Source organism: Mixophyes fleayi, chromosome 4 (genome assembly GCF_038048845.1).
Source record: "Mixophyes fleayi isolate aMixFle1 chromosome 4, aMixFle1.hap1, whole genome shotgun sequence".
In the NCBI taxonomy this organism is placed as follows: Eukaryota; Metazoa; Chordata; class Amphibia; order Anura; family Limnodynastidae; genus Mixophyes; species Mixophyes fleayi.
The window spans coordinates 41,271,920-41,297,829 of NC_134405.1; the positions used below are offsets into that span (position 1 = coordinate 41,271,920).

General features: G+C 42.1%; 2 protein-coding genes across 11 annotated transcripts in view; one reads left to right on the forward strand and one right to left on the reverse strand.

Annotated features, from left to right (window-relative positions):
• DOCK6 (dedicator of cytokinesis 6) overlaps nt 1-25,910 on the forward strand; it is a 79,827-nt gene that overhangs the window by 12,036 nt on the left and 41,881 nt on the right. For all 10 annotated transcript variants that reach the window (XM_075206735.1, XM_075206737.1, XM_075206736.1 and 7 more), the window contains exons 2-14: nt 8,807-8,897; nt 9,035-9,210; nt 9,387-9,455; nt 9,939-10,068; nt 13,008-13,220; nt 15,509-15,594; nt 15,787-15,853; nt 17,734-17,883; nt 18,111-18,191; nt 19,283-19,436; nt 20,094-20,218; nt 20,375-20,468; nt 21,193-21,355. In XM_075206735.1, coding sequence (XP_075062836.1) covers nt 8,807-8,897; nt 9,035-9,210; nt 9,387-9,455; nt 9,939-10,068; nt 13,008-13,220; nt 15,509-15,594; nt 15,787-15,853; nt 17,734-17,883; nt 18,111-18,191; nt 19,283-19,436; nt 20,094-20,218; nt 20,375-20,468; nt 21,193-21,355 — 1,599 coding nt within the window. The remainder of the gene's footprint in view (nt 1-8,806; nt 8,898-9,034; nt 9,211-9,386; nt 9,456-9,938; nt 10,069-13,007; nt 13,221-15,508; nt 15,595-15,786; nt 15,854-17,733; nt 17,884-18,110; nt 18,192-19,282; nt 19,437-20,093; nt 20,219-20,374; nt 20,469-21,192; nt 21,356-25,910) is intronic.
• ANGPTL8 (angiopoietin like 8) lies at nt 22,615-25,614 on the reverse strand. Its single transcript, XM_075206753.1, has 4 exons — nt 25,304-25,614; nt 24,532-24,678; nt 23,259-23,369; nt 22,615-23,015 (listed from the first exon to the last, which is right to left on the reverse strand). The coding sequence occupies exons 1-4, from the start codon at nt 25,571-25,573 to the stop codon at nt 22,992-22,994; spliced, it is 552 nt and encodes a 183-aa protein (XP_075062854.1). The 5' UTR covers nt 25,574-25,614; the 3' UTR covers nt 22,615-22,991.

Here is a 25,910-nt window from a genome sequence, read left to right on the forward strand (position 1 = left end):
TTATATACCTCCAGCAAATTCCGTAGTGCTTTACAATTGGGAACAAACCTCTTTAAAATTCCATAGCACATCACATACCAACCTAGAAAATCAAATTGAATCACAGACGCTCATGGTGTAGTATTATTATTATAGGTAGCAATATATCCAACTGAGTACTGGATTTTCTATTGGTACCCACAATACTGCTTCTACAAAGCCCTTTGTGGTCATGCAGGGTGAGCTCCCCGTCCTCTCTGTCTCGGTTGTCAGCCCAGCAATCTTCCTCACAATAGCGGATAAGCCCTGCGGGGCGGTAGAACTGTAATACCATTAAATCCCCTTTTATAGTTCCATACTTTCCGGACCTTTTTGTGCTGGTTTCCTCTGAGGGCATAATAACTGGAACTGTGTCAGTGGCTCACGGGGGCTGACTGAGCACACAGCCGCCCGCCCGCCTGCCTTTGTGTGTCAGACACACTGGGGAGCTATTGATCTGTGTGGACAATACTACCTACATTTAACGGGAAGCTGTCACTAGAGGTCTGTCTGTGTGCGTAAAGCACGAGATGTCTCCATTCTACATTTATACTTCTTGTTTTGTTTTGTCTTTTAAGCAAGTTTTTAATAGCGGTCAAGAGTATAAAATGACAGAAATCGGAGGCGTTTGCAAATGACATAACATACACATTTAAAGGGTTGCTTCAGTCAGTGGCAGGGACAGTACTCTGAGTTCCTGTAAAAGAGAGAATAGAGTAAGGTTTATGTGTAATTAAGAAAGTCTCAGAGGGAGAGAAAGTTGAGACAAGAGAGTAGAGAAAATAGAAGATAGAGAAAGAGAAGAACAAAGTAAAGAAGATGTCGACGGAAGAGAGGAAAAGGTTTTTGGTTGGTTTGGAAGAAACCACCATTAGAGCATTAGGGAGAAGTGGGTAGGGGGGGGGGGGGGTACAGCCCAGGTAAAGGAGGATTGGTATTGAAAGTAGGACATACAGGGTCCTGCAACCTTGTTGAAGGTTTTGGAGGTGTTGCGTATTATACTGGTCATAAATTCCATTCTGTGAACCTGCAAAATCTCGGTTACCACGGTGGAGATAGGGGAGATTTGCTTATAGATATTTTCTTTTATTTGTACACAAATTGAGCTAGAAGCAGCATTGTCCTGGATTTCAGACCAGTCTTCTGCGTCCAGAGGTTCTCCCAGGTCTCGTTCCCATGTGTTCTTTATACTTCTTATTTAGCTGGAGAAATGTCTCTAATAGCTCTTTACTGAAGTGAGCTAAGGACGGAGGTTTCTCTAACGGTGATAACAGTAATATGCTTCCATAGCTTGGTGAGGCTGAGTTGGAGGACAGTTAATTGCTAATTAGTGGGCATTGATCTGTAGTCTTACCCGTGGCATTGCACTGTGCCCACTTAAGTTTACACCACAGATTGCAATTAAATCCTCCATCTATTCGGATTATTTATTCTATTCTCTTTTTTCTTTGTGGTGATCATTGCACTTCCAAAATGTGTGGGGTGCAGAAGCTGCACCAAATATTTTACCATTGACTCATCACTATTTTTTTATATAGCACGACTAATTCCACAGCGCTGTACAGAGAACTCATTCACATCAGTCCCTGCCCTATTGGAGTCTACAAGCTAAATCCCTTAATACACATACACACCAATTTAATAGCGGTCAATTAACCTACCAGTATGTTTTTGGAGTGTGGGAGGAAACCGGAGCACCCAGAGGAAACCCAGCAAACACAGGGAGAACATACAAACCCCGCTCAGCACCTCATTTAAGGGGTTGTCTACTTATGGACAAGAACTCTTTAAATAAACCTGCCCCCACCTATAGTTTATAGAAGCTGTCACGATACTGTAACACCCACAAGCTATCTGCTTGCACCAATTGGCATAGAGAATAACCGTAGTTAACCAGCAAAGACTCCCGCACCAAGTCACTGCTATATTAGACAACCGCGCAGCCTATAAACCTGTCTCCGGTACTGGGAACATGGGAACATATATTCACACCCAGGCTGAATAGTCCTGCTGAGCGCACCTATGGAGCAGACTGTGCTTGGATCAGTCTTGGCAGTATCAGTAGTCCCCACGGTGGCTACAGCTCTTTTGCAGCTATAGGATTGGTGTAACATGGAGCCACATGTATACATTATATATAACATAAACCTCCAGCAATACATGAGGGAGATGATTGGAAGGAGAGGGGTGAGCTTGATCTTTTATTGCATATGCCCGGTATCCGCTTTTACTGCGAAGCTGAGAAATATAAAGAATAAACAAACAAACACAATGTAAGTATTCCACCCTCCGTACAAGAAGGGGTTCTTTACTGTAAAGGCGATGAGGCTGTGGAATTCCTTTCCAGGATTAGATACCTTTCTTACAAGAAATAGTATCGGTAGCTATAATCAGTAGAGTGTAGTAGGGGGTGAGATATGATCAGCTCATCAGCCTAGAGACGGTACATTCATTATCTATTTTTACACTTGGAGTGCAAGCTTGGATTAGCCTGACTTCATTTGACCCTTTCCTCTAACAAAACCTTGTTCATCTTCTTGTTCCACAGTATGTAATGTGATCTCTGTAACGTCTCCTGTCATATACTTCAGCTTGTAGTGTGTACAGCATGTCTTCAACACAGTCTTGCCCAATGGTGAGATGACGTCATGGTGTCTCTTCTGTCGCAGCCATTTGGGTCCTGATTGTACTCTGTAAGCAAAGCTCATAGTACCATATAGTGGATGTGATGGAACTTTTGCTTTAGTCACTAAACAGAGTCACACTTTTGACTTAAATACACATTTTTTTGGGGCCTAGTTTGGCAGTCCAGGAACATGGCAGCTTAAACAGCGCTCTACGACAATCTAGACCGCTGCAGTCATATGGCAGCATTGATCTTTACATGAGATTGTTTGCACTCACGCGGTAAGGTGATAAAATCAGAGCAAGATGCAGCTTCTCTACAGAGGGACTTAAATAAACTGGAGGATTGGGCGGCCAAATGCAGGTAGATTCCTCTTTAGGAACTTAAGAATTCCAAATTCTTCTTGCACTTACTTGGCCTCCCTGGTTGGCCTTGAAAGATATTCCTGCTTTGACCTCTTCCACTTCCTTTGTCCGGCATGAACCACAGTCAGAGGGTCGTTCTGATTATGGCTACTACCCCTGTCGAAACATTCTTGTTGCTCCTTTCCTACTAGATGACCATCATTTAACAGAACTACTAGAGCATTTACTGAAAGCGTGTGTGTGTGTGTGACCTTGGGGGCACTCATGTGCGATGCAGACTTCCACATCTGGGGGCTTTTGACACTTAATGGCTGCGTTCGTTCGTCATGTTCCTTAAGTTTTACTGTTCTACCCACTTCGGTGCTAGAAGCCTTTATAGCATGTTATATCCTGACCGGAATGCTAATGGTATGTGTTTATTATTTCTTTTATTATTTCTTGTAAAATATGTTAAACTTTTGTGATCTCATAATGCGATCTCTATAAAATATAATTTTATGTGCCTGCTTAAAATGATGTTTAGTTTCAGAATGTGTGACTGTCTCTCTATTCTAGCCTCATAGCTAAGCTTGTATAGCCTGACATTGCCTTCTCTTATGGCTCTTTCTGCCCCTCACCCCCCCCCCCCCATCCTATTCTCACCTATTTCCTCATTCTGCCCCTTATCTCTGTTCCTTTCCTTTCCCTATACACCTCCTCGTCCCCCTTCCTGACCAGTCCTCCGCTCTGACATTCTCTGACCCTCTTGTTATTAACAAGCTACTCCTTAAACCGTTATGTATGTTATAATGGATTTATTCAGTTACCTACAGAAGTACAGTGGTATTATGCACATACACTTATACAATGAGCTATCCTTCCTCTCGGAACCTGTAATTGAATTTCTGAATTGCTAATTGGAGAATGTTTGTACATTATGTCACGATAGCCTCCCCGTCTTTATCATGTATACAGTCATTTTTTTTCTTAGAGGTTGTTCTCATTGATCAATGTCTCTTCCACTCTGATTTCGTATTACAGATATTACTTGAACTTGTTTAGGCTGCACGTGCTTTTTGGTGCCTGAAATATCATTCTAGATCTAGCACACCGATGGCTCGCCTCTCTCTGTGCCCCCTTCTTTTCTGTCGTCTTGTCCTTTTTTCCCTCTTGTTGTTCCTCTCTTACCTCCTCGGTCATGCCTGTGCTCCTAGCCACTCTTCCACCCTCAGTCCCCATGGTCTCCTCTCCCATACTATACAATCTAAGTTCTTCACAGCTCTCACTCTGTTATGGCTTCTCATATTCTCATGTCTATGATTGATGGTTCCAAACTGGCCTCTGATTCCATAAAATTAGTCGCACATACTGTCAAAGGCCTCAATAGCCCTCCGAGCTGGAATGGCCTGTAAGGACTATGCTTAATTAAGGATGACGTGGTATCTCCTCCAGAGACCCATCATCTAGCTGTTCCTAATTTCTGGAATGCCGCTTATCCTGTGGTGTACCTAGCTTCTGACTCTACAGAAACTAAATGTGTGGCTGTACTACTTCACACATTTGGTCTCCTTTCCCTAAATAAAAATATGGACCCCACCGATCGTTATTTGATCCTCACAGGACCTCTAAATCAAACTCAAGTGACTTTAGTAAACCTATATGCTCCTAGTTCAGTACAATACAGTACAACAGTATGAATTCTGTATGGAAATGACTTCTGGACAAATACTTTAACATTCGTTCTGATCTTTGTCTACATGAACATCCTCTCCTTGCCAGATCTACTGTACATGGAGCCTGCTTAACCCATCCATCACAGAGTACACCTTCTAATATGCTCCACAGAGCTCTTTGTAGCCGTGTAGCCTATTCGCTAATGTTTTGGTCTACTTCCTTTTTTTACAGTGGTAGTGATAATGGTCTTCCAACAGTATGGTCTAAATGGTTCTCTTTAATTGGATAACTGGAACGACTAATTAAAAAAAATTCTTCTAACACAACCAACTGTGCATCAAATGATTTCAGAAGGTCTAGATGACTACTTCTCCCTCAACTCTGATGCCTCCACCAGTCTACTATTGGCCGTCCATAAACTGGTCATCAGAGGTTGCCTAACGCCGCATTGATAACGAGAGGGAAGGCAAATCATTAAAGATCTTACATCTGTTCTTACCTCATTAGATGGAAGTCACACTACATCCTTCCAACAATTTACAACAGTCGGAAACAAATTAAGGTCTCTCGTTGGATAGAGTGGAAAAGGCCACGAGAAATACAAAAAGCTCACTTTATAATAAAGATGGCAAACTGGACACTGTTGGCTATAAAATAAAATCCTCGTTCTTCACAAACATATACCCAAGCGTCACGCTCTCGCCCTGGTACTCGGATTTACATATATTATGTTGTGCTGCTGTCCAGGTGTATTGAAGTTAAAGATGTTCATTTTTTTATAGAGCAAATCTTACAAACTGCTTCTTATACAGCAGCAACACATCTCACCAGCTGTCACACTTAGCAACACACATACAGTACGTTGTTGTCGCAATGCGCATAAACATTCTTCTAATAAGAAGCCATACAGATAAGATGGTGGTTATATTTTGCAAATTTAACACACACACACACACACACACACACACACACACACACACACACACAAATCCCCACGAATGTGTAGTTTTCTTTTAACACGATCATGTGCGCCAGACCGCGACATCATTGCGTGGCAGTGACTACTGCTGGGTAAGGCATAGGTTCATCTAATTTAAAACGATGGCAGCCATTGTTTAGTGCATGAACCATGCCTGACCTCTGTTTAGTCCTGTCAGCCTCATTACAGTTGCTTGCAGACATCTGTCTACTACAGTAAGCAGCGGAGTAATGTAGGGGGGAGAGGGGATTCGAAGTAGAGGAGAGAGTTTTATATAGACAAAAGAGAACCAAACTCGTATGTAATCAAGCAGAAACTGTCTTCAAAGCACTTGGTAAGGTAGAAATTCAGGCTACAATAAGACACTTCTTAGTGTGATTATATATATATATATATATATATTATATTTGACCATTGTCTGTGTCTGTCTGTCTGTCTGTCTCCCTCTCTGTCTGTGTGAGTGTGTGTCTATATCAGGGAATTTAGACTGTGAGCCCCAATGGGGCAGGGACAGATGTGAATGAGTTCTCTGTACAGCGCTGGGGAATCAGTGGCGCTATATAAATAAATGGTGATGATGTGTATATATAGATAGATAGATAGATAGAGATAGAGAGAGATATATATAAGAATATATATATATATATATATATATATATATATATATATATATATATATTCTAATATATAAATGTCTAGTGGCGTGTGTTAGTCTGTCTGTGTGTGGAAAAAATAAAACCAAGCTGCAGCGCCACCTGCTGGGCGGAGTTATACACTGACCTACTAAATTCTTAGTGTGTGTGGGAAAAAAAATTCAGAAAGGGCTGAAATTTGGTATACGAAGATGTTTTTAATTTGTTAATTTAATTTGTTAATTGTTAAAAGTGTTTATAAAGATTTAAAAAAAAAAAAAAAATATATATATATATATATATATATATATATATATATATATATATATATATATATTTCTTGAAGGAGAAGTGACAGTGGGGAGTGGTTGGTGGTTGAGGCCTGGGCTATGGCCCAAATGCATGACAAGAACCTTTTTAACACCTTAAGTAGCTTGATTTGACTAGAATGCATGAGTATCATGCACGGGTTAACTTGTGTGTGTATGTGTATATATATATATATATATATATATACATACATATAATTTGCCCACTTTAAGTTTTATGCTTCTCCTTTCACTTTCATAGGATTTTATAGAAACACACTCCTAAACGCCCATGAACATCTCTCTTTAGAAAAGGCCAGGTGCAGTTATGGTAAATCAGTCCTGCCTGACTTTCTACGCCCCAAGGCGCAGCGGCTGGAGGTAGCAACGCTTTGTGCATTTAAAAATAGAAAAAAATCCTGTCTGGACATAACCGTACTCTGTTAAGGGATGCTGTGCTGTGTATATATTTCTTAAAAACCCCATTGGAGAAGGAAAAAAATGGGATTTTAAGATAATATATACACAAGTTAACCCGTGCATGATACTCATGCATTTTAGTCAAATCAAGCTACTTAAGGTGTTAAAAAGGTTCTTGTCATGCATTTGGGCCTAGCCCAGGCCTCCTCAGGGGAAGAGCGTTACTTCCCGACACAAGCGCCCTTTTTAATGTGTGTTCATGAGGTAAAATTACCTCACGAAAATGAGTTTGAGCCCTCAACTCGTAAATTTAGCCTTTACTACCCCTCCCACGGGGGGAAGGGGGGATGATGGAAGTTAATTGACTTCACTATTCTAATTTTTTTGTCAGATAATGTCAGTATACCAAATTTCAGGTCAATTGGATGAGTCCTTTCTGAGAAAATATTTTTTTCCACACACACTAACACACACGCCGCTAGGCTTTTACTTTTATATATTCGATAATGCTAAGAATTTAGTAGGTCAGTGTATAACTCCGCCCCCAGCAGGTGGCGCTGCAGCTTGTTTTGTTTTTTTCACACATAGACAAACACACGCTGCTAGGCTTTTATAATATATATATATATATATATATATATATATATATATATATATATATATATATATATATATATATATATATATATATATATATATGTTAACCCGTGCATGATACTCATGCATTTTAGTCAAATCAAGCTACTTAAGGTGTTAAAAAGGTTCTTGTCATGCATTTGGGCTATAGCCCAGGCCCCAACCACTCCCCACTGTCACCCCCGGCAACCACCAACCACTCCCAACTGTCACTTCTCCTTCAAGAAATATATATATATTTTTTTAAAATCTTTATAAACACTTTTAACAATTAACAAATTAAAAACATCTTAGTATACCAAATTTCAGCACTTTCTGAATTTTTTTTTCCCACACACACTAAGAATGTAGTAGGTCAGTGTATAACTCTGCCCAGCAGGTGGCGCTGCAGCTTGGTTTTATTTTTTACACACACAGACAGACTAACACACGCCACTAGACATTTATTTTATAGATATCTATATATTATATTTATATGGATTCCATATACTCAGATTCTTATGTGGGAGAGCAAAAATATAACCCTAGTTGTTTTAGCTACCCTCTGTCGGGTCTACCAATCATGCGCGTGTTTTTATATAATAGTCTGTAACTGGGAGCTTTATCCACTATGTTTGTGAGTCCGCACTAGGGGGCAGATTCAATTAACGCCGAGGTTCTGTAGAAACTTGGCACGATGAGTCTACGCGGGATGTCTTTGGTAATAATCTCATCTCATTTTTGGTTGTAGAGGTGTTGGCAGAAACAAGCAATGTTTTCCCTTCCGTAATTACTATTTTTGTGCTAATTAAGTCTCTGTGTGTGTGTGTGTGTATATGTATAGTATAGAACAGTGTTGGCTAAACTGTGACACTCCAGTTGTTGTGAAACTACAAGCCCCAGCATACCCTTCCAGCAATAAGCTGCTATATATTGGCAAAGCATGCTGGGACTTGTAGTTTCACAACACCTGGAGTGTCACAGGTTAGCCGACACTGGTATAGTACAACAAAAATGACCAGTTTTGGTTGTCTGAGCAGTATGGTGATTACGGTATTCTTGAGTAAACCACAGACCTTATTAGATAAGCCATTGCTACTATTTGACTAAATCATGTCCGTTTTGGGTGCTGCACAGTACACAAATTGATTTATAGGGGGTAAGTTAGTCACTCTCGTTTATTATTTTAGGACGGTGGCATCTGAGGTTCGTAAACAGGTCTCTAGGGACTATGGAGGGTCTCCGCAGCTTTCCAAAAAACGAGGAGGGAGCCAGCAATCTGTGAGTTTATCTGTAAAATATACACACATCTCTCATTTCATGTGCATTACCTGATGTGCTGGATTTTTAGACTTTCATTCTATTGTTGTGCTTGTCATGTGTAGTCTGTGTCTTCTGGTCTCCCCACCTTATGACAGATTCCACTGACCGAGGTGGTAGAGCCCCTGGAATTTGAGGGTTACCTCGCCAGCCACCCCCCTGATTCAGAGTGTGAAGCACTGAGAGATCTGTACGACTTTCCTCCCGATGACATCGAGATTTTATACGAGCCAAGAGAATGTCGCACGCTGGAACCGGCAGCGCCGGAGGAGGGGTGAGTGGGCGCTGGGTGACAGCAGTTACTCCCATGTTTTTCCTCCACTGGATAACGTGCCAGTAGATTGGCTGGTAATAATGGGAATTAAATAAAACATCTCCCAAATGTAATTGCAGAACTTTAAACACCTTTGTTATCTCTCCCCTCACGTTAACTTTTGTTATCTTCCATAGAAAGCTGGATGTTCGTGTCCGTGATGCATTAAAGGTTTATACACATGACTGGGTGATTGTGCAGCGGAGGTAAGGGACCGCTTGTGTGTCCGGCAGAACTTTTACACATTCTATACAGACATGATGTAAATGAAAGGAAACCACAGAGGGAAGACCATCCTGTCATTGAAAAGTCTAATAAGGATTCATAGGGTCATGAGGAAGATATGGGGCCTGGGCTGAAGAGCTTACACTGTAATGTAACTAGGACTGATGAAAGTCAGTCAGGAGAGGTATTGTTTGAAGTAGAGGGTAATTTGCTGTATTTCTAACTCTTTGGTATATGGAGAAGAAATATACAAGACCTTGAGAGGAGGAATCATCAGTAGAAAGAGGCTAAGTACCATGTGTTGGGCCTACACGGTACTGTACGGGATACACAAATGTCTTACAGGAAGGGGAAGAACCATTTGGGATAGTGGATCCTGGTCTGTAGAGCTTACATTTGCACCAAACGTCAGTACCCAGAGGAACTCGCGTACCATGTGTATAGTGACTTCTTTCTCCAAACAGGTCGCAGAAACTAAGCACAGCCTACACTCCCATAACCGCTGAACGGCAGAGACAGCGCCAGAGAGCTCTGAGCCGGCAGCTGTACGAGCTGGATGAAGCCGGAGAAGAGAAGGGGGCTCCGGAGGAGCAGGTAGTTTTATGTCTCGCGTGGGTTTGTGCTACCACTTTTCTTTAAATATTCTCTACGGCACTGACTTGGCAGGACATGGTCAGGTTTGTAAGCTGACTCATGGGTGGAAATGTTGCTATTTTCTGCCCACAAGAGCTTACACTCTAAACAAGTTGAGAGGAATGGGTTTTGCCCATAGCAACCAATCAAATTCTGACTATGTTCTAGTACTATTTAGAAAATGGAAGCATACCAGTGTCAAATCTTCCTAAGCACTGGTTGTCATTAATGCTCCCCAATGAGTATTGTAACAACTTCAAATGCCATTAGCCTGAATCTTGTCACAGTCTCAATGTTTTTTTTAATTATTTATTTTTTACATTCTCCATTAATTTAATGGTTTTCACAAGCCATTCCAGGATACAGGGAGTAGGTTTGGTGCAAGCTATAGAAACAGTCTTGAATATGGGAATGAGGGAGTGTTAATCAGATAAGAAGTGTGGATCAGTCCGTGGGCTGAGATGGGACAGTGTACCGGGAGGTGAATGGAGACTGTGGGAGGGCTGCTCAGCAGATAATCTGCTTTATTTTTAGTATATAAACATTTCTTAAAGTGAATAGACGCTGAAACACTTCCTGCTGGGCCAAGTTATAATGGAATAATATATTACGGCCTCTAGTGGCGACGTGTTCTTGAAATATTTAGTACAATTGATGGGAAATAGAGCCTGTTCCTCGCATAATTTTTGCAAAATTGTTCCATAACTCTGGTCCTATGTTACTGTGTTTATATCTTACCTTACACTTTTATAATGTTGCTGTGTAATACATTTGCATCAATTCTAACCCGGTAAATTGGGATTCCTCTTGGAAGGTTCCCTGAAGATCCGTGAAGAAATAATATTCGCGTACATATACCGGTAGTTGTTATAGCCAAAGGGACATCATGCAATGTGCAAAGTATCCACCAATCTCTTGTATTAATTCCACTATAAAAATCAAGGATGAATTGGTTGAATACAATTTGGCCTCAGGTGAGCCATTCGGACCAGTGGTGCTTTATTTCATGTTGGCAAACCGGAGACAGCATGTGATGGGTGTTGAACTTGCTCCATAATTCATTTAATTCACACAGGCTGCCTATGGGTGTTCTGTCTGACGAGTAACACTAGGGAATGGGACGAGGCAGCTCCCCCTACTGTTTGATATGTGTATTGAACCCCCAGCAGCACTGGAACTTTTCTCTCCAGAGGTTGTGGGTGTAACACAATTGCCTTATTTATGGATGACACCTTCTACACCTTGCCCAATCCGGTTGTATCCTTCCCATGTCTATTTACATCACTGTCGGAATTCACTTTTGTGTGTATCTTCAATAGCATGAAATCTGAAGTCATGTCTGAATCATTGGCGGGCGACCAGTATCCACCATGTTTCATTTACAGTGCAAGTCTGCTTACATGAAGTAATTAGGGGTAAAGGCTCATAGCTAATTTACCTTCTCTACTTGCCATATATTTCACCATACCTCCCAGCATTGGGGTATCTGGGATAGGGGGCCTGGTAACGTGGGAGCATGGCCACACCCAAGGGGTGTGCCTAGCTCTGCCCCCATACTTTCCTCCCCCTCCAAACACCCTCATTGCCTGCGTGTGGGACCTGTTCACCGCGGCTGAGCATCAGCGAACAGACGATACCTCCCAAATTTCCCACCTGCAGGACAAAGCTGTCCCGATCAGAACAGTAACATACAAAGATGGGAACTGCAGATTCTGCTGTTCAGTTGTTGCTGTTTAGTAGATGGATAATAAGGGGGAGAAAAGATAAAGGGGAGAGTGGCTTCCCGAACGGGTGCTACAATGGGGGAGCAGTGGTGTAGGATCCTTGAGGACCTACATTAAACACTCACAGACACACAGACAGTCGTCCACTCACTGAGATGGTAGTAGCTGAACATTCAGCTTGGAAGAGAAATCAGGAGAACGTTGGTCGTACCATGAACCATGTGGCCCGGGGCTTCCACACCTTAATAAAGGACATTGAAGAGTTATTATAATTGCATAAATTATACATCACTCGTTTTGGTGGAATTAACACTGTCAAAATAATGACCTTCACACTATCTGGATCTATTTCGAGCGCTCCGTATTTCAGTATCATTGGAAGATACTGCTCAGCTCTAGAAGCAGCTGTCTGATGTCATCTGCTCTGGAAAGTAACCTAGAATCTCCAGATAAAATACAGGAGGTATAAACTGATCCCTCATTCCCATGAGGCAGGATGGCGGCCCTCCAATGCAGAGTGATAGTGCCTGGTGTATATATTGGGAACATAGAGAGTGCTCCACCCCTATCTAACTTACTACCAGCTCTTGAAGATCAGAGGCCTAGAGACATGCTTGATAAATCACTGTTTACATTTCACACCTCTAAGGCTGTGCGCCTTTATGCTTTAATGGATTCGCTCTTCGGTAATCGGGCTCCGTGTCTGGAATGACTCATGTCCTCTGCCTGACATGGTGAAGACTAGGGGGTATATTTACTAAACTGCGTGTTTGAAAATGTGGAGATGTTGCCTCTATAGCAGCCAACCAGATTCTAGCTGTCATTTTACAGAATGTACTAAATTAATTATAACTAGAATCTGGTTGCTATAGGCAACATCTCCACTTTGTCAAACCCGCAGTTTAGTAAATCTAGTCCTAGGTCTCATACGTCATTAATGTTCTAGATGGAGGAAATGTTCTCTCTTAGGACCAACTTGCAGATACCAGAAACTGAACTGTTTAATCATATGAAAATTACCAACCAGTCATCCAGCCTGTCTACTAATATTATCTTGCTTTTCAGAAATCCAACTCCCAACACAAGGGCCCTCCAACATTTTGGCAAGAATTGTGTATGATTTTCTTAGCCTTTAATTGCAATGTGTATCATACTTCTCTTGTTTGTCTTCAATAGGAGGACAAGAAACGTGCATCTACTTCAATGGAAGAGACCCCCCGAGGCAGTTGGGCATCTAGTATATTTGACTTGAAGAACTCTGCCCCAGATCCCTTACTCCCGGGCCTGCTGGAGAGATCACCTCCTGAAGAGATGGATAGAGTCAGTGCGGAGCAGCGTAGGGAGAATCGTCACCCTCACATCCTGGCCCTATACCCTGCCCCCGATGAGGTGAGACTGCTCTGACTGCTGTCATTAGTAATCCACTAACGGAATACCTTACCCCAGTAACCTCTTATTACAGTAACCCAGCTCCTGAGTGTCTTATTACCCCTGTAACATCTTATTACAGTAACCCAGCTCCTGAGTGTCTTATTACCCCAGTAACATCTTATTACAGTAACCCAGCTCCTGAGTGTCTTATTACCCCAGTAACATATTATTACAGTAACCCAGCTCCTGAGTGTCTTATTACCCCAGTAACATCTTATTACAGTAACCCAGCTCCTGAATGTCTTATTACCCCTGTAACATCTTATTAGAGTAACCCAGCTCCTGAGTGTCTTATTACCCCTGTAACATCTTATTACAGTAACCCAGCTCCTGAGTGTCTTATTACCTCAGTAACATCTTATTACAGTAACCCAGCACCTGAGTGTCTTATTACCCCAGTAACATATTATTACAGTAACCCAGCTCCTCAGTGTCTTATTACCCCTGTAACATCTTATTACAGTAACCCAGCTCCTGAGTGTCTTATTACCCCAGTAACATATTATTACAGTAACCCAGCTCCTGAATGTCTTATTACCCTGTAACATCTTATTACAGTAACCCAGCTCCTGAGTGTCTTATTACACTGTAACATCATATTACAGTAACCCAGCTCCTGAGTGTCTTATTAGCCCTGTATCATCTTATTATAGTAACCCAGCTCCTGAGTGTCTTATTACCCCTGTAACATCTTATTACAGTAACACAGCTCCTGAATGTCTTATTACCCTGTAACATCTTATTACAGTAACCCAGCTCCTGAGTGTCTTATTACCCCCTGTAACATCTTATTACAGTAACCCAGCTCCTAGGAGTCTTATTACCCCGTAACATCTTATTACAGTAACCCAACTCCTGAGTGTCTTATTACCCCTGTAACATCTTATTACAGTAACCCAGCTCCTGAGTGTCTTATTACCCCTGTAACATCTTATTACAGTAACCCAGCTCCTAGGAGTCTTATTACCCCTGTAACATCTTATTACAGTAACCCAGCTCCTGAGTGTCTTATTACACTGTAACATCATATTACAGTAACCCAGCTCCTGAATGTCTTATTACCCTGTAACATCTTATTACAGTAACCCAGCTCCTGAGTGTCTTATTACCCCCTGTAACATCTTATTACAGTAACCCAGCTCATGAGTGTCTTATTACCCCTGTAACATCATATTACAGTAACCCAGCTCCTGAGTGTCTTATTACCCCTGTAACATCTTATTACAGTAACCCAGCTCCTAGGAGTCTTATTACCCCTGTAACATCTTATTACAGTAACCCAGCTCCTGAGTGTCCTATTACCCCGTAACATCTTATTACAGTAACCCAACTCCTGAGTGTCTTATTACCCCTGTAACATCTTATTACAGTAACCCAGCTCCTGAGTGTCTTATTACCCCTGTAACATCTTATTACAGTAACCCAGCTCCTAGGAGTCTTATTACCCCTGTAACATCTTATTACAGTAACCCAGCTCCTGGGTGTCTTATTACTCCTGTAACATCTTATTATAGTAACCCAGCTCCTGAGTGTCTTATTACCCCTGTAACACCTTATTACAGTAACCCAGCTCCTGAGTGTCTTATTACCCCTGTAACATCTTATTACAGTAACCCAGCTCCTGAGTGTCTTATTACACCTGTAACATCTTATTACAGTAACCCAGCTCCTGAGTGTCCTATTACCCCGTAACATCTTATTACAGTAACCCAACTCCTGAGTGTCTTATTACCTCTGTAACATCTTATTACAGTAACCTAGCTCCTGAGTGTCTTATTACCTCTGTAACATCTTATTACAGTAACCCAGCTCCTGAGTGTCTTATTACCCCTGTAACACCTTATTACAGTAACCCAGCTCCTGAGTGTCTTATTACCCCTGTAACATCTTATTACAGTAACCCAGCTCCTGAGTGTCTTATTACACCTGTAACATCTTATTACAGTAACCCAGCTCCTGAGTGTCCTATTACCCCGTAACATCTTATTACAGTAACCCAACTCCTGAGTGTCTTATTACCTCTGTAACATCTTATTACAGTAACCTAGCTCCTGAGTGTCTTATTACCCCTGTAACATCTTATTACAGTAACCCAGCTCCTGAGTGTCTTATTACCCCTGTAACATCTTATTACAGACTTATTTCTTAAAAAAAAATGTAATAATAATATGTACTTTTTAGTCTTCTGTTACCATTATCTTTTGATTTCACCTTTTGTACCCGTTCTGTTCCTCTCTCCCCTCTAGGATGAGGCTGTGGAACGATCCGGTATTCCTGAGGTGCCCAAGGAGCACTTTGGACAGAGGATCCTGGTGAAATGCATATCGCTGAAGTGAGCGTTGGTCTGTGCGTCTCGCAGTGTTGTGTCTGTCTGTCTGTCCTGCTGTCGTCTTACTCTATGGTTTGCTTTGGTGTCACTGTGACTTATTGCTGCCGCTCTGTGCCAACCGGTTAAATAAACGAGCACAGTTAATGTGTGAATGGTGAGTGTGTTACTATAATGTCTGCTGTTCTTTTCTTTCAGGTTTGAAATCGAGATTGAACCAATATTTTGTGTTATGGCCCTTTATGATGCTAAAGAGAAGAAAAAAGTGAGTTATTGAATATGACACAGGACTATAGTGTGTGTCACTGTGTATGTTACCATGTCCCTTGTCAGAGATCTGGCTTTGTACACACTGCAGGGTTTTCAGCCAATCATATGATAAACGATCGGTCGGCCCAATATCACATAAGTGTGTACGAACCAACAATGAGCGATTATCGTTTCAAAGCTCATCGTATCGTATCATTTGATTTTTAAACTGGACGAAAAATATTGTTCAATGATAGAACGATGTCGTACCAATTCTGCATTGCGTATGTACTCAGCACCGGCAGTGTCTATAGATCTTTGTTAAAAATGTGGATAGTTAATACTACTACCATTACCAACCGTCTTCACCATGTAACTATTCTCTTTTGTCTTATCTATAATACATCATTCAGTCACCTTCAACCTTGTGATGTTGAACAACCAATAAGAAGAGCTTAACTGTAGTCAGTGACACAATATATTTAACATGCAAAACCGGGTTTAGAACATACTTGTCTACTCTCCCAGAATTCCCGGATTTTGACTCCCGGAATAGAAGGCAAACCTTCCAGATTTGCCGAAATTCACGGCACTGAAGGGCGGAGGTGGGGCTTAATTGTGTCATTAAGTCCCGCCCCCACTATTCAATGCTGTGGATTTCAGCATTTTATAGTGGGCGTGGGGCTATGGTGACGCGACGACATCACCACGCCCCCTCCTACCCACTGTCGCATGACTTCTCTCCTGGGGAAGAAGTTTTGAAAGTTGGCATGTATGATTTAGAATTGTAAAGGGAGTACGGACTAGTAAACTCTAAAACGCAGTGGCCAGTATGTGTGTGCGACATGTAAGAACATGCAGTGTTTGCATTTGCAGCCCTTGCAGGGCAGTGTGGTGTGCTCGACTGCAACTTCTGCAGCCTGACATAATCTCCACCTAACTCAGCTGCTGCATCGCTGTTATAGTGCTCCTCCTAGTGGTGGCAGCGAGAACTACATGCCGGCTGTGAACGTAGCAGTCATACAAAGGGGGGTATTCAATTGACGGCGGGATCGCCGAAAATCCCGCGCTCAGAGTATTACCGATAATACGGTAATCCTGCGCGGGAAAGCCATTAATACGGTAATTTACTCGCTGGACCCTGACCTGCGAGCTGAAATCCAGCGAGTATTAACGGTAATATTCTTTGAGCGCTGGATTTTCGGCGTTCCCGCCGTCAATTAAATACCCCCCAAAGAATGAATAAGAAAATGTCTAAAATGGACTTCTTTATATCTGCTCAGCAACCTTATACCAATTTCTCTATTTTGGATGCTAGTACGTTATTCAGTAGTTAAAGGATCACTAGCCCTAACATAGAATGTGTATTTTATGAAACATCTGCTATTGTTCACAAATATGTATGCACAAATCACATGAGCTTTGCGTTTTTTAGGAGAAACATAGCTTTTCTCTGCTCACCAGGCTTCCTGTTTATAGCTCTGCAGGTAATTGAGATCCTACAAAGGAAAAATACAGAAAAAATATATCTTGCATTGAGCATAACTAAAACAATCAACAGGGTAAGAAAGGTTCATGAAAGGGCAATATGCAAGTAAGGCCTCTGCTTAAGGCCATTTACATGGCAGATGTTAAGGTAAAGCTCCACCCACTCATTTACATGAACTGGTGCTGACACAGGATATCCCCCCCCCCCCCCAACAAAGCCTGTTTCAGCCTTATTTGGTCTACTCAGTGAAGGTTAGGGTGCGCTGGTCAGCTTGTGGAACACAATAGTGGTGACCATGTCAGTGCTATTAGCCAGAAGGCTAGTCTGCTTTTCATGTAGCTTATTTGTATAGAGCTCGTTATCTGTATTGCCATAATTACTATTATAACTATCTACTTATCCCTCAGATATCGGAAGGATTCCACTTCGACCTGAACTCGGATTCCGTTAAAAACATGCTGCGTGCACAAGGTGGACACCCAGCTCCCTCCACGCTTGCAAGATCTGCCATCTTCTCTATCACATACCCCTCTCCCGACATATATCTCGTCATTAAGGTGCTTCACGTGTGTGTCTGCCTGTGGAGAGTGTATCTGTGTATCAGAGTTGTGTGTGTTTGTGTGAAGTTGTGTCCAGGACGTGTATTTCTCGGTCATTTACAAAGTGTTACTGGCGTGTTCCTCCACCTTACAGACATGTCACCGTGTGATGGGTATAGACGTGCGTTGTACACCTCTGCTTTGTCCGCGTTACATACGTCAAGCTACTGTGTGTTCTCTTTCAGCTGGAGAAGGTCCTACAACAGGGAGACATTGGCGAGTGCTGTGAACCTTACATGGTCCTGAAAGAGAGCGATGGCATCAAGGTAAGAGACGAGATAAGAGCAGAATCGCATAGCGCCACAAATTCGAGAGGTGTAGACCAGGGGTCAGGAAACTTTTTTTTTTTTACTTTTTACCCCCAAATATATTTAGATACGCTGACGTTTCCCCCTTGATTTGAAAGGAAGGAAATCATATATTAATTATTGGAATTCAAAATTTTATTGAATCTATTCAAAATTTCTTTGAAAGCATCAACTTCAAAACTTCAGGTTTTGGAGAAATGATGTCGCTTCATATTTGATACGAGAGCATCAATATTGGGGCATTTTGATGTCAGCAATTTGGATACAGTCTTCAGCGTCCAATCAATTTTTTTCTGCTTTGTCTTTATGTTCGTTAGAGTGGAAAATCCTTGTTCATAAAGGTAGGTTGTTGCAAAAGGCAGCAACTTTTTGACTGCCTCCTCATGTGCAATTTTGAATGCCTTTGCAGCTGTTGACATCCAAACATATGACAGATCTGCTTTGTTTTCAAATACAATACGTGCTTCATTATTACATCGAAGCTCAAGAAGTGCCTCTGCCAACCCTTGAGGCTCTTCTGGTACAACAGCAATTTCACATTTAAAGGGGTCTACAATCCAACTGACAGCATGTGAATCGGCAGCATTACCCTCCCAGGAATTTCATTTTTACCCTATTTGGGGTAATTTACCCCTGTTCCCTGACCACTGGTGTAGACAGTTTAACAAAGATTGAGAATGTAAGAAGAGCTTCTGAATTATTGTGGTGGAACCAGAGGCTCGATAGGTTTAAAGACGAACCACGTAGACCACCAATTTCATCAAGAGATGATGGAGAACACGGGCACAAAAAGAGATTAACACCACATGAAATGGGGACGAGACTGCAGCCTTATATAGTGTTAGAGACATTGAATTTCTTACTAGCAATCCTTTCTATCCTGAACAATTCATTATTTCATACATCACATCTACGGATCTTCAAACATTTTACTTTACATCCGATGTCTTTAGATCCCATGCTCATGATTAGAAGACTGATTTAAATATAAGAGTGAAGCCCTAAGCATTAGTTTTGTATTTAATCTCTCTCTCCCGTTCCGTCACCAGAACAAGGAGAAGGTAGACAAACTAAGGGCCCAGGCTGAACAGTTCTGCTCACGGTTGGGCCGGTACCGTATGCCCTTCGCCTGGACGGCCATTCATCTCATGAACATCGTCAACAGCATGGCGACGGCCGAGCGGGACTCTGACTCTGACTCTGGTAACCGAAAATGGTGGGGGGAGACAGCTGTAGGTTTTGTAAGGGGTTGCTGAGAGGCAAAACCGGGCAGGGCCATCTTTTCCATTGGGCAAGATAGGCAGGTGCCCGGGGCCCCACAGATAAGGGGGGCCCATATGCAGGGCTCTTAATCAGAATAAATAACCCTGCAAAAGAAAAAACATGCAAAAAAAAACCTTCAAGGGTCACTGAGTAAGTACATCTATCTATCTCTATATATCTATATCTGTATCTCTCTCTTTATTTATATATACAATCTCTCTCTCTCTCTCTCTGTATATATGTATATATATATATATATATATATATCTCTATATCTCTATATATGTAGGGGCCCCGGTGCACTGCTTTGCCCGGGTGCCCATAATGTTGTTAAGATGGCCCTGAAACCGGGAGAGTTTAGAAGATGTGGAAGATGTTGTAGGGATGAGGGGGACCAAGAGGAGCATTTTAGTTGGTGGAGAGGAGAAGACAGAAAGGGCCAGTAAATGACAGACACAACATTATTCAGGTTTATAAACCATGTTTGTTGAGATTTATAGTTGGTCAGACAGTGGTGTCTTGAAGATAGGTCAGTCTGTTCCAGTAACAGATGTGAGCAGTATTGTGACTGTACTTATCTCCCTCTCCCTGGCACAGAACGGAAGGGCACATGGAATGAGAGGAAGAGGAAAGCCTTGGAGAGGCTGAGTGTGGCGGATGAAGTGTGTGGTTTTAACTCTTTCCGACCAGCTACTCTCACAGTCACCAACTTCTTCAAACAGGTTGGTACCATGCGGTTAATGAAATGTCAGAAGGCTCAAGTGGGAGAGTGGAGATAATCGTGAATATTCTTTTCTCTTCTCGGTTGAGTTGGGTGTTGGTATTAGAGGGGAAGGTGTAGATTAGAGTTAACGTGACTGTAATGGTGTCTTGTACAGGAAGGAGACCGCCTGAGTGATGAAGATCTCTACAAGTTCTTGGCTGATATGAAAAGACCGTCGTCTGTTCTACGAAGGCTGCGGCCGGTAACAGGTACTGACGTTACACTGGGGGTCATAGTGCAATCGAGGCACACCTCCATTTAACGTGGTTTTACAGCTGACTTTATGCATTTGGGCTACACACAGAACAAGACATTTTCTGTTTTTTTTTTTTATTTAATTGGTAACTCCTGATAGGGGGAAGGAATTTGTTTTTGCCACCCCATAGAACTGTATAGGCACCACGCAGCAGCTGTTGTGTGCTTCGTACATGACCTCCATTGTTCTACTTACGTTGCTCACCTAGATGTTATGGGGTAGATTATACAAAAGGAGTAGTGACTGTGTTGCCCATAGCAACCAATCAGATTCTAGCTATCTTTTACTTAGTACCTTCTAGGAAATGATCACTAGGATCTGACTGGTTGCTGTGGGCAACATCATTTTAAATTTTTTTTTTTTTTTTTTTAACATTCGTAAATCTACACCCAAATGTCTTGTTCCTGCAGGTATTATGCCATACGTATACTCATCAGGGACCAATTTTATTTCAGGCTTAATGTTACTCCTCAAACACACAGCTCATATCCTGTACAGGGGGTTGGCAACATGTACCCTCTCTTATAACTTTCATTGATTTTACTGTGATTTTTTTTTTTTTTTTTCTTTTCAACCTTCAATTTCACAGCGCTATAAAAATTTCTTTAGTTTAAAATTAAAATATGTATCATAATAATAAAGCATAGTTACAAAATCTACGCATTGTTCCTCCATAGCTCAGCTGAAAATTGACGTCTCTCCAGCTCCCGAGACCCCCCAGTTTTGCCTGTCTCCGGAGCTGCGCCATGTCAAGCCGTACCCTGATCCCCGCGTACGTCCCACCAAGGAGATCCTGGAGTTCCCCCCGCGGGAGGTGTTTTCTCCCTACACATCTTACAGGTCAGACGCTGCCCTCATCGCTGAGGCTTTGTAGCTACGCATGTGGTAAAGACCTTGACGGAGAATAGCCACTAATGCTGGTTAGCAGCAAAGTCAAACTTCCAGTCAATTGGACGTGTGTAGTGCTGGCGGCAGAGGAAGATTTGTGGGTCTAGTGATGAAATTTACGTTATACATAAACATATATCAATAACGTTAAACATTTACACTCTACCAATGTTGAATATAAACAACTGGCTCTTCTCCCTAGAGCCTTCAAATCTTTTCATATACCGCTGTGCACGGGCCTCTGTTTATACAGCTTCTACTTATACCTTAACCATTTCTACTTGTAACATAGTAACATAGTTGATGAGGTTGAAAAAAGACACCAGTCCATCAAGTTCAACCTATTTTGGATCTCCTGCGATCCTGCACTTATATTTGAAATTAATCCAGAGTAAGCAACCGCCCATCTGTTTCATTTGTGAAAATCCCCCCAGACCCAATATTGCAGTCCTATTTTTACCCCTTATCCACCACTATCCTTCATTTTAAATTAACGGTCGTATCCCTGGATACACCTTTCCGCTAAAAATTTGTCTAACCCTTTCTTAAACATATCTATTAAATCTGCCATCACAACCTTCCCTGGCAATGAATTCCATATCTTGACTGCTCTTACTGTAAAGAACCCCTTCCTTTGCTGGTTGTGAATTTCCTCTCCTCTAACCTTAGGGGGTGACTGCGTGTCCTGTGTATAGTCCTTGGGGTAAAGAGTTCCCATGAAAGTTCTCTGTATTGACCCTTAATGTATTTGTACATAGTAATCATATCTCCCCTTAGACGCCTCTTTTCTAAAGTAAACTGGCTAACCTTTCCTCATAACTTAATGACTCGCAATGACACTTGTGCTTTAAGATAATTGCCACTTTGCTTGGTATTTACTAATATCTTACTGAATTTACGCTGCCATCTAGGACAAAGGATCGTGAGCCGAATATCCCTGGTCTGGCGTTCTAGTGCATGCTCCAAAACCTTGTGGCTAAACCAGGGGACGGAGTTTACACCTTTAGTATCCAACTGTTTCTTGTGTCTGCACTCTCCCGCACGCTAACTGTCGTACAATGGGTCTACACACCTCAGAGGATCGGTTTAATTATTCTTATTGATTGTGTAAGGTGCAGCGTCTCTCACAACACCGCGCTGAGTTAGAGATACCGGTACAGGACAGTTTAACAATCACGTGAATTTTACAATATACATAAAACACAAACAAATGAGAGGACAGAGTCATATGCCGCAGCATTCTAATAGTGCAAAGATAGTGTGTACAGTGTCTGTTACCACATAAATACACTTTTATATGTACATCGTGCTTGGGGGGGGGGGGGAGAGGGGGATTGTAGAGTTAATAACGATAGTTCTGTGCTATGTTTAGCTGACATTGTTCATTATTAGCCGTTGGAAATGTACTAGTATAGTTTGGTGGGATAAACGTTTAAAGGATGACAGCCGGGCTCTGATATCCAAGGCAGCGTGGTTTACTCTACAGCTCCCTTCACGTTGTTCTCCAGGAAGCTCATTAGATCCGTGACTTTAGTCTGTTTATGTCCTGTTCAAGGAGAAAATGTCCTTCTGGGATGATAATCAGCCCTCACCTCCGACCAATAGCAGAAGCCTGTTGAGCAAAGTGGAAATGGGATAGATGGGATTAGTCGTAAAAGTTTAATATATGTTAAGTAGTTTTGGCCGCTTTCATAGAGGCGTTGTTATAAACAAGATGAAGAGCGTTTGCTCTCAATGAATGGAGCGGGTGATAGAATAAATGTAGTTGGCAGGTGTTCCGCTGCCCTGGTCTCGTAGATGTCACGTCTGCCTGATAAGTTCAGCTCTATAGACATTATGCAGGAATGGAACTTACGCGTTTCAGGATATATATCAGTTGTTCCTTCTGCTTTGTCATTTGCTTCTCCTGCCGCATGTGTTCCTGATTGAGCACTTGGAGTATTAGGCCATGCTGGTCAACTCGATCCTGTATTTAAATAACATTGCTGTCACTTTTCCTGAGACCACCAGGAGTAGGCCTCCTAGTACTGAAACCTGTGGAGGAGAGGTCCTAAAAGTGTTTCAATCTCAGCCCCCTCTTGTCTTAGGAAGACAACGGGTCCTGTGTTTCAAAAGGAGGAGTTTTGTGTGTGAGTAGTGAAAATACTAATCTAAACTAGGCCTGGCCAACCTGTGGTTCTCCAGGTGTTGTGAAACTACACGTAAGCGCATGTCTTGCCAGTTATCAGCTTCCAGAGCATGCTGGGACTTGTAGTTTCACAACACCTGGAGAGCCACTTTGATCATATCTCACGTATACCTAAATTTAAAAACCACGGTCCTCTAATTTCGGGATACAGAACCCCCTCATGTTTTGCGATGTTATATGGTGGGTCTTTAAAGCAGCCCTGTCCTGTGTTTATCAGTAGATATTTGTTATTTGCCCTCCATAACACAGATCTCTTGTGTTCCATCACCTTGTGTTACATGTGCATATTGTTTTGTGGTCCTTTAAAGGCAAATTATATCTTATTTATAAAGTGTAAGGGCATAACTGTAAGGCAGCATTGGGGCGCCTACTCTAAATAAATCCCTCATTTTGATCTGTGTCCCCACAAATAGTTATACCAGTATTGTTCATGTATTATTTACCCACAATGCTCCCATATATGGTATATCTGAATTGTATTTTCCCTGTATTGGGAAGATACTGAAGAACTCTCGTACTGAGTATAGCTGCAGCGCTCCCATGGGGGCCATCTTTATTCTCTAAAGGCATCATGGCACAAACAAATAACATGAAACAATGTACAGTGCTGTGTAAAAACTTTATAACTAAAACATTATAATGATAGAGAAGAGCGCCCCCCACTGGCCAAAGTGCAGCATACTTGATGAACCTCACCTAGTGTTGCAAATGAATAGTCTGTAGTTTTTCCATCTCTGCTTAATACACTTGCACCATTAGGACCCCTCAACATAAATAAGTAATGTTTTATGTCCTTGTTTATATATCTGTTTTTTTTCTGACACAAGCGTAAATAGATACCCCTGAATTAGTTATCGGTCTTCCCTTGCCCCCTAATCCTAGAGTGCCTGGATGAATCTAGAGTTGGCTCAAAATGGGGGAATAAAGATCACACTCTTACCTTCAGACCAGGGATAATTCCTTCCTGTACTTGCACTCCTTTCTCCAGATCATGAATCCTTCTCTGAAGCTCCACATACCCCCTCCGGATCTCCTGCAGATCTCCCTCTATCCTGTTGGAGGTAGTCCTCCTCTCATGGTCTTCTCTCTGCCAGGGAGGTGGAGAGGAGCAGAACATTATATTAATTATAATAACTTTCCTAAATGAGACGGGGTGGCAGCAACAGATCCCAGGCAGAATAAAGAGAATGCTTTATAGACTGGAGAGACAAATAAATACATTATTACTCAGACCCACCTCACTGCTTGCACTGTTCTTTACAATTATTATTACATTTCTTACCATGACCCATCTATACCCTAAGTTCTCCATCCTCTGTTTTGAGGTGCTTTGATTGTCAGATATCCTATACTTTTTGTTAGGCACTACTTCAATTGGGGTCCCAGGTACCATGCCACCCAGCCATTTGGGGTCCCAGGTACCATGTCACCCAGCCATTTGGGGTCCCAGGTACCATGTCACCCAGCCATTTGGGGTCCCAGGTACCATGTCACCCAGCCATTTGTAATCCCTTAAAATCAGTGGTGTTCACTTTTTTACCTCCATTGTGCTGTTTGTTATATATGCTTTTAATGTCTATGGCCCTGTTGAGTCACTCTCCATAGATAGCAAAAGCCCGCAGAGCCTTCTACATCTACTGACATCATATTGCACACCTACCCCAGCAGAGGGAGTACCCTCATTTTAATGAGTGTAAAATATGTTAATTTACCTGGAGCCTCCCGACCTCCTTATAGAGCCGCCTCCTCTCTTGTCTTGCCTTTGAAATCTTCTCCTGCAGCCTCCCAATGGTCTGCTCTTGCTGGCCTTGCTTACCCACAATCCTGTGCAGTTTCTTAGCGGTGGAGCTGTAAGTGTCTCTCATCGCCTGCCCCAGTTGCAGCGTCCCATACACCAGCACGTCCACCTCTTCCTGCAGGGCTGGCTTCGTCTGCTCATCTCCCAGGCAGAGTGGCAGTGCCAGGAGGAGCAGGACAAGCATTGCTCTGGATATCGATTTCTGACAGAGTGAGGATTCTGATAGAGCAGGTATCCCGGATAAAGGGACACGGGCAGTGGGTGTGTGTGAGGAGGGGCTGGGTTGTGTAAGATGGATTGGAAATTACAACAGGTGCTGCAAGAGAGGGAGGGAGACTGTCTCATTCATATATCTACGTGCATTATTATAGATATTGTACTTTGTGGACATAGTGTCTTTTTTGTTACTTTATCAGTAATGTTATTCTTTGCCCTATTATGTACATTTTCTGTTCTTCCGTTCTATCAGTTTGTTGTCCTCTCCGTCACTCTTTCTTGGTTTCATTTCTATAATGAAACAG

What these genes read in the sequence shown, in the direction of transcription:
- ANGPTL8 (XM_075206753.1), bottom strand. Translation starts at nt 25,573, where the DNA reads ATGCTTGTCCTGCTCCTCCTGGCACTGCCACTCTGCCTGGGAGATGAG. An exon ending in GAATTATCCCTGGTCTGAAG is followed by an intron (nt 23,370 to 24,531) that starts GTAAGAGTGTGA and finishes ATTTAAATACAG; the next exon opens with GATCGAGTTGACCAGCATGG. An exon ending in TGATATATATCCTGAAACGC is followed by an intron (nt 23,016 to 23,258) that starts GTAAGTTCCATT and finishes TTTGCTCAACAG; the next exon opens with GCTTCTGCTATTGGTCGGAG.